The 13,044-nt window shown below is 42.8% G+C and overlaps 1 protein-coding gene across 8 annotated transcripts in view; it reads left to right on the top strand.

The window, feature by feature from the left end:
• The window catches only part of MFSD2B (major facilitator superfamily domain containing 2B), a 65,280-nt gene that overhangs the window by 22,143 nt on the left and 30,093 nt on the right, over window positions 1-13,044 (top strand). For 6 of the 8 annotated variants that reach the window (XM_043510182.1, XM_043510181.1, XM_038393881.2 and 3 more), the window contains 3 exons: window positions 2,962-3,236; window positions 11,722-11,812; window positions 11,909-12,030. In XM_043510182.1, the coding sequence (XP_043366117.1) occupies window positions 2,962-3,236; window positions 11,722-11,812; window positions 11,909-12,030 (488 nt within the window). The remainder of the gene's footprint in view (window positions 1-2,961; window positions 3,237-11,721; window positions 11,813-11,908; window positions 12,031-13,044) is intronic. The other 2 variants (XM_043510178.1, XM_043510179.1) reach the window with 1 other exon arrangement.

Raw genomic sequence — 13,044 nt, 5'->3', positions numbered from 1 at the left:
CTCTCTATTGTAGCCATAACCTGAGAAACAGCGGTACCACTGCCCTCTACTGGGAGAAGTAGAACTCCTTAACCATGTCAGTTCTATACTGCTGCCCACTATTTGAATGCATGGCAAAGGTAGTGTGACGGGGCAAGGCCAGATGGCTATGGAAGAGTAATGGGAGATAGATATATTAGCTCCAGGCTAAACAAATCCCTGGTACCAGGATAAGTGAAATGGCAGCTGCTCCAGGTCAATTAAGACACCTGGGGCCAATTAAGAACTTTCCAGAAGGCAGGGAGAAGGCTAGGTTGATTGGGACACCTGAAGCCAATCAGGGGCTGGCTGAAACTAGTTAAAAGCCTCCCATTTAGTCAGGTGGGTGTGCGTGTCAGGAGCTGTGGGAAGAAATTGCGCGGTTGGAGAGGCTGAGTAGTACACACCATATCAGGCACAAGGAAGGAGGCCCTGAGGTAAGGGTGAAGTGGAGCTTGAGGAAGTGAGGGCTGCTGTGGGGGAAGTAGCCCAGGGAATTGTACATGTCATGTTTCTGAAAGCTCAGCTACCATAGCTGATACTATTAGGGTCCCTGGTCTGGAGCCCGGAGTAGATGGTGGTCCCGGGTTCCCCCCGCACCTTTGCCCCCTGATTAGTCACTGGGAGACAACAGAGGCTGTGCAAGGAAGGATAACTTCTCCTCACCTCCCTCGTTGGCTTATGATGAAAATGGCTCTGTAGACTGTGACCCTTGTCTCTAGAGAAAGAAGAGTTACGTGGAGGGTCACAGTGAGCCTCTGAGGCTAGCGAAATCCACCAGGAAACGCGGGACCCACAGAAGCAAGGACAGAGCTTTGTCACAGTAAATACTTTCAAAGTTATTTTAAGGCAAGTTCTACTTAAATTTAAGATGTAGAACCTACCTTAAAACAGCTTTGAAAGTGCTATTTTCTTGGCTAAACTAGAAATTAACCATTAAAATTTAAGAGAATATACAACTTTGAAATATGCCACATTTTCAGCCCAACACTTCTTAGAAAAGAAAACGTGTTTGCAGGTGAATTTCTATGGCATATTATGATGGCTTTCTTCTTATCGTATGCAAGCATGAAGTACAGCACCCCTTCACTTTAAAGGTTACAAATGAAGAGGTGGCATTATGATACAATGTGGTGACTCATCTGTAGTTATCCATTGTACCAGATGCTCAGTGATTTTTTGAAGCTCTGCATGGCATATCCAATTGAAATCTTAGATTGGGTTATAGCCAAATATTTTAGGTCAGACTCATGTTTGGATCTGGGCTAGCCAGCATTTTTGGTCAGCCAGTCGAGTTGGGAGTGAAATTTGGGGTTGGTGACTTAACCTGAACCAGGAAAACATGTCGGGTGACCCATAAGATCACATTCTCCATTCCATGGTCCTCTCTGTTTGAGAAGATAGCAACAGTTGTTGGAAAGTCCCACACTGAGAAGAATGAAAGCTCAAAACAGGAAACCTCTCTGTCTCTCTTAAGTAATAGCTCTGCACCATATTTCATCTAAGCCCAAACAAGAGTACTCATAACACACATTTGAAACAAAAATGCTCTTTACACACATCAGAAACTATCTCTTTAAGTCATGCATGTTTGGAAACTGAATTCAGTTTGACGGGATGCAATAGTGAGAAACCTGAATTTTGGATTTGTGCTCAGCATAGCAGACTTTAAGTCAGTAATGGCTAAGCCACCCAGTTTAGTGGGAAAGAGGATGCTATAGCTATATTGATTATAAAAAGAAAAGGAGTACTTGTGGCACCTTAGAGACTAACAAATTTATTAGAGCATAAGCTTTCGATGAAGTGAGCTGTAGCTCACGAAAGCTTATGCTCTAATAAATTTGTTAGTCTCTAAGGTGCCACAAGTACTCCTTTTCTTTTTGCGAATACAGACTAACACGGCTGCTACTCTGAAACCTGTATTGATTATGCATCACTTAGAGTCAGTGATGGTCCATGGAACACAGTTTGAGAAACGATGAATTAGGCGAACATGGCATTATAAAATGACAGAACTGATTGGCTTCATCTCTCTGGAGGCTTTTCACTGAATGCTATAATGCTGAGATGTAATGGATTTATCATTCTCTAGATCCTTAAAATGATGCTGCTCTTAAGATACTTGTCTCCATGGCGGAGGTAACTCCTGTCCCAAGACAGGAGAACAAGTTAGTTAATTTACATAGGTCATTTCCTACGCAGATAGAAGGAGAGTATTTAGATACCCTGGAGCTTTTGGGCTGATTGGGGGGGGGTGGTATTCAATTTTGTGATGGCATCAGCTGCCGTCATCACCAGTAGAAGTTGCTCTGATTAAAAACCACAAAACAAAACACAAAGAGGCCCAATACACATGTGCAGTTAGCACAGTCACATGCACACAGTTCTAAAAGTCTGGCCCTCAGTCACTTTAGATATTAAAACTTAGAGCATACGGGCTTCATGTTCTTCACAAACATCAACTAAGACTGACAGGGTGACTGTGAGGTAGATAAGTATCCATCCCATTTACAGTTAGAAAAACTGGGTAAAGAGAGGGTAAGTGACTTCTAAAGTCACTTTCAGACCCAGGATTAGAACACAGGTGTTGTGGCTCCCAGTCCTGTGCTCAGAGAATGCCTCTCAGCATTTAAGCTATATTTTAACTGTGGTCCCCTACATACTTTAGCCCCAGCCATATAGATCTTACATATGTTCTATAGTAATATAGAGGTGGTCAGAGAATGGGAGGTGGAATTTCAACTCCATCAAGGGATGCTGACCAGTTGTAACTGTTGTTCAAGTTCTGCTGGTTTTGTTGGTGCCATTTGTGAATGTTCCCTGTGTAAAAGGAACATCACTTGCCTCAGTCAGTTTGCTCTTTAGTGAGAGAAACAGCCAGGCTCAGTAACAGCGGGTGAAACAAGCTCACTTCCGAACACATGTTTCTGCTTCCCGTTATAGGAATGACCGTGGAAGTGCTTGGAACCTTGATGGGAGCTGCGCTCCACGGACAGATTGTGGCAAGCGCCCATGCCTCTGATCACTGCACCGTGAATCTCACCATAAACGCTGCTGACTCTTCCAGCTCTCTAAGCAACACTTCCAACCTTGCTGAGCCTTTGGGCCTCCAGTCTCATGGAGTAAGTGCATGCGGTACGGGGACACTAAACCCTAGAGGAGGTTTCAGTGGTGTTATGTCATCCTGCGGGGATATACACGAGGCTGACATGCTTAAGGTTGGTAACATTAGAACCGAGACAGACACTTCATTTTGAACAAGCCCTCCTGTCTGTTCTCTTTTTAATTGCTTCTTGGTATGACAACCAAATTATGCCAAGGAGCTGTGCTGAAGATGCTGAGACATATGGCTGCTGAGGAGGCCACCTTTTCTCTCGCCTAAAGACTGGCTTGCTGTTTAAAATAGAAGCCTAATTAGTAGGGCTGTCAATTAGCTGCCGTTAACGCATGCGATTAATGCACAGCACACTTAACGCATTAATTTTTTTAATGCGCGTTAAATCTCAGACCTTCTGGGTAGGAGGGACGCATCAGCTGTTGTAGAGAACCTATGTCCGGTCAGGAACATTAATACAAGCTGCCTACGGAGGGCGGGAAGAGAAGAAGCTACAGAAAGACCTGGTTCTCATCCCGACCGCGGAGAAGTAGAGATCTTCACACACCCACATACACCCCGCCCCAGGGTGACCATATTTCTTAAACTAAAAACAGGACGACCAGGGGCTTACCGAGCCGCCCGCCCCCCTCCCCCAACCTTGCAGGGCTCACATGAGCCACCCTCCCCGTACCTCCCGGGGCTGGGACTAACTCGCTCTGACTCTGTGCTCCCGCATCTGATGCTGCCCCCCCCAAAGTTCCCCATTGCCCACGGTGGGGTCTCCCCCTGCCCCAGCTGTATGTCACCCACAGCTGGGACTAGGCCTGACCCCCACTCCTGAGCCCCATGGGGCTGACCCCAAGCCGCGGACCACCTAGGGCTGATGCTGACCCCCCCAGCTCCGAGCCCTGTACCACCCGCATCTGGAGCTAAATCCGCCCCCACAGCTCCGCAGTGCCCATGGCTGGGGCTCAGTTTCTCCTGAGTCCTGTGCCGCCTGCAGCTGGGGGCTGATCCCTTCCCCAAGCGCCATGCCTCCCCTGGCTGAGGCTGATTTCCCCCCCACCCCTCCCAGGGCTCTGCACCACCCAGGAGTCAGCTCTGAAGCTAGCACTGCCTGCCAGCGGCAAATTTCTCCATTTCCGGCAGGCAGGCACGGCTGCCTTCAGCTGACCCCAGGCAGCAGCTGCCTCTCTCTGCTCTGCCTTGCAGCTGGGACAAATGCCCAGATTTGGCGAAGAAGTAGGAACGGCCCGGGCAGAGCTGAAAAAGGGGCTTGTCCTAGTCAAAACGGGACGTATAGTCACCCTAGCCAGCCCAGGCCCTATTGTTCCTGGCCGGCCCCTCATTCCCGGGACCAACCCCCTGGGTCATGCCCCATTGCCCCAGCTGGCTGCTCAGTCTGGGGGTACCCCATAGAGCAGTGTTTCCCAAACTTGGGACGCCGCTTGTGCAGGGAAAGCCCCTGACGGGCCGGGACGGTTTGTTTACCTGCCACGTCCGCAGGTTCAGCCGATCGCGGCTCCCATTGGCTGTGGTTCGCTGTGCTCGGCCAATGGGGGCTGCGGGAAGTGGTGCGGGCCAAGGGACATACCGGCCGCCGCTTCCCGCAGCCCCCATTGGCCAGGCACAGCAAACCACGTCCAGTGGGAGCCGCGATCGGCCAAACCTGCGGACGCGGCAGGTAAACAAACCAGCCGGTCCTGCCAGGGGCTTTCCCTGAAAAAGTGGCGTCCCAAGTTTGGGAAACACTGCCATAGAGAATGTGGGCCTAGCGAGCTCAGCCTCCCTGCACCAACCTCTTCTCCCCTGCAGTACGATGAGTCCCTGAGGAAAAATCCATCCTCCCTTGCAAACAAGGACTCACTCAGCTGAAGGGAGCCCACCTAGCTCAGTAAATGGAGGTGAGCTCAGTACCAGAAACCACCCTTCCAGAAGCAGCAGCAAGACACCTCCCTCACCCTCCTCCTGCACAAGTCATTGCTTACTTCCCCCCTTCCCTGTCCTCCCCCAACACTGAATGCTTGTTTGTCTGAGCGATTGGCTGAACAAGAAGTAGGACTGAGTGGACTTGCAGGCTCTAAAGTTTTACATTGTTTTATGGTTACATGCAGTTATTCTTTTTTACATAATTCTACATTTGTGAGCTCAATGTTCATGATAAAGATTGCACTACAGTACTTCAATGAGGTGAATTGAAGTTTCTTTTTTTACAGTGCAAATGTTTGTAATAAAAATAAATATAAAGTGAGCACTGTACACTTTGTATTCTGTGTTGTAACTGAAATCAATATATTTGAAAATATAGAAAACATATAGAAAATATTTAAATAAGTGGTATTCTATTATTGTTTAACAGTGCAATTAATCACGATAAATTTTTTAATCTCTTGACAGCCCTACTAATTAGCAAAAAATAATTATTCAAGCAGTTGCAGCTTATAGCCCAGGATACATTTTTCAAAGCAGCAACTGGGGGTTAATTTCATGGACCCCATCCAGAAAGTTAATAAGAGGCATATGTCTAGAATCCTGTGTGCTGCTTTGAATGTTTATGCTTGCCAGTGAACAAGAGCTATGAATATGGAGGGGGTTTTAGCATGAATCCAGTGGAAGGGGGGCTTTATGGCTAAGGCACGGAGTGGGACTCAGTGGAGCTAGGCTGTAGAGTTTCTCTGTAACTTGGACAAGTCACTTATTCTGTGTTTCAGTTCCCCATTTGTGGAGAAATGGAGGCCATTTGTAACTGAGGAGGGAAGAAGAGGCAGTTAATGCCTAAGGCCTGATCCAAAGCCCACTGAAGTCAGCTGAAAGTCTCCCATTATCTTTGATAGGTTTTGGATTGGACCGTTAGTCTTGAGAATTGGGGGTTTTGTCACATCTTGAGTTATTAGTGAAATAGCTAGCTTGTTGGTTGTAACACAGTTACTACTGCTACTTGCTGGACCTGCGCTATTACTGTTACTATTTACATTGATCTGATCTGTCCATTTATATGTCAACTATGACTAGCTCCCTCCTAGAGAGACTTCCTTGACCTGATTTTGATCTCAGTTGCACCTGTGTAAATCAGAAGTTGCTTCAGTGAAGTCAATGGCATAACGCTGGCATAAGATGGTGCAAGTGAGAGGAGAATCAGGCCACCTGTGTATCTTTTTTCATTACTGCTAAGCAGTTGGAATAGGGCCGTTCTAATAGCAAACTAAGTGTCTTTTCCGGTGTGGGCTTTAACCAAGATACAAAACATTGTCTCAGCTTTCATCATAACCCCTAGTGGGAACTTCATCCTAGCCCTTTAGTGACTCTGAAAAAGTGATTCTGAAAAAGATTTGGGGGTTATGGTGGATAATCAGCTGAACATGAGCTCCCAGTGTGATGCTGTGGCCAAAAGAGCTAGTGCGATCCTGGGTTGGATAAACAGGGGCATCTCAAGTAGGAGTAGAGAGGTTATTTTACCTACGTATTTGGTACTGGTGCAACAAATGCTGGAATATTGTGCCCAGTTCTGATGCCCACAATTAAAGAAGGATGTTGGTAAATCGAAGAGGGTTCCGAGAAGAGCCACGAGAACGATTAAAGGATTAGAAAACCTGCCTTATAGTGATAAAATCAAGGAGCTCAATCTACTTAGCTTAACAAAGAGAAGGTTGAGTGACTTGATTACAGTCTATAAGTATCCACATGCAGAACAAATATTTAATAGTGGGCTCTTCAGTCTACCAGAGAAAGGTTTAACACTATCTAATAACTAGACAAATTCAGACTGGATATAAGGTATAAATTTTTGACTGTGAGGGTATTTAACCATTGGAACAACTTCCCAAGAGGCACAGTGGTTCACCATCACTGACAATTATTAAATCTAGATTGGATTTTTTTCTAAAAGATAAACTGTAGGAATTATTTTGGGGAAGTTCTATAGCATGTGCTATACTGGAGATCAGACTAGAAGATCACAATGGTACCTTCTGGCCTTGGAATCTATGAACCGATGAATTTGCTCACATCACAAAATTGCCATACAAATTGACAAGTCTCTGCACAAGAGGTTTTCAACAGAGGACTGGCTGGAGGCGTGGTAGGGCAGGATTAAAGTGCAATTGCAGCCTTTTGCCTTGCGGTGCCTGCTTTCATTAGTGCTGTTGAGTAACCCCTGTCTTCCAAATCCCCTAAACATTAAAGCATTAAAGAAAAGAACCAAACATCAGATCATGTGGGAATGTTTGTGTGTGAAAATCCTACTCTTGTGCATTGGGGCAAGGGGATATTGTGGGCAGAAAGGGCTGTTTTGCAAAGTGTTGAGCTCCAAGTGATTTTATCTTCAAAATTACAAAAAAATGATAATGTGGAGGTTAAGAAGTAGTTGGGGCCAAATCTTAATTGTCTCCATTTCAGGGATGTGACCCCACTGTTTTAGTCACATGAGCTTCTGACTGTGCTGATGACAGACAAACAAAATAACCACAGTAATTAGCTATGACTTTCCCCCCTTGCTTTAATAATATAATAACAAAAACCAAAACAGAACACAAGCAGTAAGCAATTGCTACTACAGATACAATCTCTTCTGTCTGTCTTTCTGTGAAGAGCTCTCAACAGAGATTAGACCAGTGATACACAAGTTCTCCTTTTCTTTTTACTCAGACTTCAGTGCTTCAGGAGCCAAATTAGTGATCAATATTGCCCCAAAGAGCCACGGTAGTATGAATTCATTGTTTCATTCTCACAGCAAAATGGCTGGCTCAGTATTATTTTATCACTTAAAATTGGTTAATAACATGGTAAAAGCATCCTCATTAGTTAATAACTTAGACTGGTTCATAATTAAATCACACAGTGTTTTAATATCATGTGCTGCAAAGAGCCGCAGGAGACACATTAAGGAGCCACTTGCGACTCGCGAATTTCAGACTGAGTATCACTGGATTGATTAAGAAGGGGTTCACCCCCAGTGGGAACACTCTTCTCTAGGAGAATTAAGACCGAAGTACATTTTCCCGAAATCAGTAGGGAGGCCTGTCTCAGTGTACCATAAATAACTAAAACCATTTATAGATGGGCTAAGGAATTTCATTTAAGGAACAGTGAATCCTTTTTGGCTTGTCATGGATAACTTAGCCAGTTTAAACATGGGCAAAGGTGAAGAAAGCATGTAACCTAGTTACTTAAAAGGAAGCCATTCAAGGAGCAGTTTTGAGACAGGAACATTAATAAATATTCAGGAATCTTAAATTCAAAGTACAGTAGAACCTCAGAGATACAAACACCAGAGTTACAAACTGACTGGTCAACCACACACCTCATTTGGAATTAGAAGTACACAGTCAGGCAGCAGCAGAGACAAAAAAAAAGCAAATTCGGTACAGTACTGTGTTAAATGTAAACTACTAAAAAAAAAAAGAAAATTCTTAAAAAAAAGATTTGACAAGATAGGGAAACTGTTTCTGTGCTTGTTTCATTTAAATTAAGATGGTTAAAAACAGCATATTTCTTCTGGATAGTAGAGTGTCAAAGCCTTATTAAGTCAATGTTCAGTTGTAAACTTTTGAAAGAATAACCATAACATTTTGTTCAGCATTACAAACATTTGAAAGTTACGAACAATCTCCATTTCTGAGGTGTTCGTAACTCTGAGATTCTACTGTAAATCCTGCTATTTTTTTCTCTTTTTACCAAGATTAGCTCATGTCTCCTTTTGGAGTTCACAGTCAAAGCAATCTAGTTTTTAGTAGAAGTTGTTAATGCCTTAAATTACAATAGTATTTCAAGTCCATTAAAATTATTACAAGAAACAACTCTAATCCCTTGGCAATGCTCTTGCAGACTCTATCTCACCAACAATGCTGAAGTCTCAATGATGTCGTCGTGCTGTAGAAGTAGTGCTGAGCTGGAAGGATGCTGTATTGTTGCTTCTTTGTTCTTCTTAGGTTGCTGCTGTGTGCTTGCTTGTAGAGATGAGGTGGCCAGGCTGAACTGAGTGCATAAGAAAGCAGAACCATGTAAGAGCATAAGAGCACATAAGAGTTTGTAAAAACAAGCATGAGAACAGTGCATGTCCCACTTCTGAGGAATTTATACTCTTCTCTGTGCATAGTCTCACTGAAGGTGGAAGAAGCACACTTTTCAGGGCTTGGCTGGATTCAGGTATCAGATGCTGTTGGCTTTCATTGGGTTAGCACCTTCATGGGATTGTTTGGTAGCATCTTCAACTCATGAATATGCAGTCTGTTAACGCACATACAGTAGAGCTGTAATTCTTCAGCTTAATAGTAGTATTGACTTTTGGCTTTGTGGCAGGAAATTCTCAGAACATCTTTAGAGTTTTAACTCTCTTTTATTCAGTTCATTTTCTGAGCGATTTCTTTAGTTCCATCAAGGTTTTGAAATTGTTTCATAGAAGTCAAAACACAGTCCAAAAAGTATTTCAGCTGTTAAAATAGTCTTTTTTTAATTTAAATTATTATTCAAAAGAGTCTTTAAACTTAAATGGTCATCAAATAAAGTATTGTCTTTTCTTCTTAACAGTCTTTGCAGAAGTTTTTCTTGTCTTTTTTGAGTTTGGCAAGATGTTTAAGCTTTGCCAGGTAACTGATTAATTCCCCAGTGAATATCAATATTTTATACTCAAATGCTTTCTTATATTAACCTGTTACAGCATTCAAATGACCTTGCTATATTTGTACATAAAACATTTTACAAGTCACATAATACTAGTCTCAGGAAGTTGCTATTTGAAGAGCTAGTTTTATATACAAAACATTTGCAAATACGCATCTCAAAGGAAGCATATAACATCTTAAACAGTTGAGGGACAACAAGGGGTTTTCCCCATCAAGAGGAAAGATGAGTCAGAATTAACCAATATCTCCTGTAAAACATTTCCCAGCCATACTTGTTCTCCTTGAAGTTTAAAGAATGAAGACGTTAAAGTTTTGTAAAAGAAATCAGTTTTGATTAGGATATTTCTAGAATTCTTTGTGTGGGGTTTAAAACTAAAGATTTTCTCTCTGTAAAGATGAAGGGGAAAGAAGCCCACTTTTATGACTTAGTTTACAGCTCTGAAAACACATCCTAAGCATAACTACTTCACCTGAATAAAGAATAGCCTTACATTCATGTGTACAACCATGTCTCTTTCTAAAACATAAATATCTAACAAAGTTTGGTTTTTTTGAGGTAAAGATCATGTCTATACCAAACTTTTATCTTGTACATGGAAGAGGTGGCCTGTTCTTTGAGAAGATGCCATTGTTGGTTAATGGTTTTTTTTGACCAAATGCTTCCTAGATTTGCAACCTACCATTTGTAGTATATTCATAGGCTTGTCAGAACTTTATTCTTATTTTTTGATAATTTCAATGGCTAATATCAATGTTTACTTTTTAAGCATTTTTTTCTACTTTTATCAATTTAACTATTCACAGTTGCACAATTTATGAGTTTTCGGCATTTTTTCTATTCTATTTAAATGTTCGTGGTTGCAAGAAATTATTGGGGGAGGGACAGCTGGGGGGTCAGACAGTAATTATTTAATGACTGTAGACAATGAGATTCAAAAAGTTAAAGCTCTGTAACTGTTAAAACACAAATTGTCAACATTATATAATGTCAGAAAATACAAAGTAAATATGCTTATATCAAACTTTACTAAAATTCTCAAGCAGTATTAGTAAGGCTTTTGTTACTGTCTCACATGACTTTCTCATAAACAACCTAGGGAAATATAGCCTAGACAAACCTACTATAAGGTGGAACAAAGAGAGACTAAGTGACTTGCCTCAGATCACAAAGAAAGTCTGTAGTGGAGCAGGAAGTTGAATCCAGGTTGCTCCAGTCCTAGGCTAGCATCTTAACCACTGGACCGTCCTTCCTCTCCATTGGGCACCCTGACACTGAGGTATCCAAAATCATTAGTCACTTTTGACAATCTTAGCCCTGGCCCATAAGCAGCGCTGTTAGAAATGTGGTTTCAAGGTATAAAAGCCAAGGCAATAGTTAGCCTACCACAGCCAGTGCTTAATTTGTGCCTGGCCTTGCTCGGGCTGAGCACCGGCACCTCTAGGCTTGGCAGTTCATAGCCCCAGCACCTCCAGGGTGGCTGCATCAGTTATGAATGTAGAAAACTTGCTTGAGCCCCGGAACCTCTTTCATTACAAATTAAGCACGGACCATAGCTGATTTAATTGGAAGACGTGAATGCTCAGCAGCACTGGGAATTGGGGCCTGCTATTTTTACTATGAGATGTCAAAAGCAGGGCTGGTTTTGTTTTCCCACACACCTGGGTCTCACCTTACCTTAACCTGAAAAATGTGAGGGAGCCAGGATTCCCCATAATGGTTGTAGCTTGTGCTGACCCCTGGAAAATATCACTCTGTAAAACGGTAGTCTGCTCTGGTCAAATGAATAGCATGCTTATATCCTAACGTGGCACAATCCCCATTGTTTTGTATGTAAATCTTGCCCAGGCTGGTATTAAAATTATTTCTATCTAGGATCTATAATTTGTCTTTTCTCAGTGTAGTGATCCATTTACTTCTGTTGAGCCAGAGCAGTGCGATCAGGCTTTTACTGTCCTTATCTGTAATAAGTCTCTTTCCTTTTAAAGAGAGAACTCTACATGATTGCAGCAGGAGTAATAGGAGGGGTGTATCTATTTGGCATTGTCATCCTTTTCATTGGAGTAAAGGAGAGAGACGGTAAGTTAAATTCAAATACGTCTGGGTTTCAAAGTGATTCTTTCCCACTTAGGTTTGGAAAATATGACATTATTTTATGTATTCCACCCCTTGTAGATCCTTACGCCTTAAATTCAGACAAAGCAATTCCTTTCTTTAAGGGACTGAGACTCACAATGAAGCATGGTCCGTACTTGAAGCTTACAGCTTCGTTTCTTCTCATCTCAACAGCCGTTCAGGTAACTCCAGTCTTTGCAAGTCCATGCATCAGACTTGTTCTTCCCACAGCATGAATGAGTCAGAAGCAGCAGCTGGAATGTAAATAGCTCTTGACTTGCAAGTAGAGTTGGTGATTCGGTAGATTGTGTTTTTCCCCTCTGAGTTAATATGGAACTAATGCCCTGCTGTCATGCTAAGGGGCGTTGTGCTGCTGGAAGTAATATCTTTCAAACAAGAAATAAAACCTAAAGCCCTGACCACTTATTAAATATTCTATGGCTTTTTTTTCATTAAAGGCCCAGTTTGGCTCATTATATTCTACCTACCTAAAATCTCCTAGTTTCAATTAGCTAGGGTATACTTTTTCACTTCTCCCAAAGCTGTTCTACAGTGTGTGCTGCATTAAACCATTGCCCTATGTGACTGTGTTTTAATAGTATCTGAAGTGGTTCCTATAGTTTTTTGCGAAGGAAGGCACTATGTAAGTGTAAGATGATATTCCATCACCCAGGAATACAGTACTACTAGTTATAACTAGAGCCACAAAATTCAGATCTGGATCAGCTGCTATATTTTGAACCTCCCCAAAGAAACACAGTGAGGCAGCATCACATCGATAGATGTATAAAAACCTGAAACTGATAGATTCTCAACCCACATTCCCCAAAGTTCAGTTCTATTTTGATCCAGGATTTTGAGATCTGTGCTCATCTCCGTTAATCATTTAAGTGTGTTTCCGTAGGATTCATTACCTTAATCATTAGGGCCCTATCAAATTCATGGCCATGAAAAACATGTCATGGACTGTGAAATCTGGTCTCCCCCATGAAATCTGGTCTTTTGTGTACTTTTACCCTATACTATACAGATTTCACCAGCGTTTCTGAAACTGGGGGTCCTGACCCAAAAGGGGGCCAGATGGGGGTCACAAGGTTATTGTAGGGGGGTCGCGGTATTGCCACCCTTACTTCTGCGCCTCCGCATCCTTCAGAGCAGAGTGGCCGGAGAGTGGTGGCTGCTGGCCAAGGGCCCAG

This window comes from Dermochelys coriacea, chromosome 3 (genome assembly GCF_009764565.3).
Source record: "Dermochelys coriacea isolate rDerCor1 chromosome 3, rDerCor1.pri.v4, whole genome shotgun sequence".
Classification (NCBI taxonomy): Eukaryota; Metazoa; Chordata; order Testudines; family Dermochelyidae; genus Dermochelys; species Dermochelys coriacea.
Note: the sequence above shows the minus strand (reverse complement) of the source record. Positions and strands in the feature narration are given on the sequence as shown.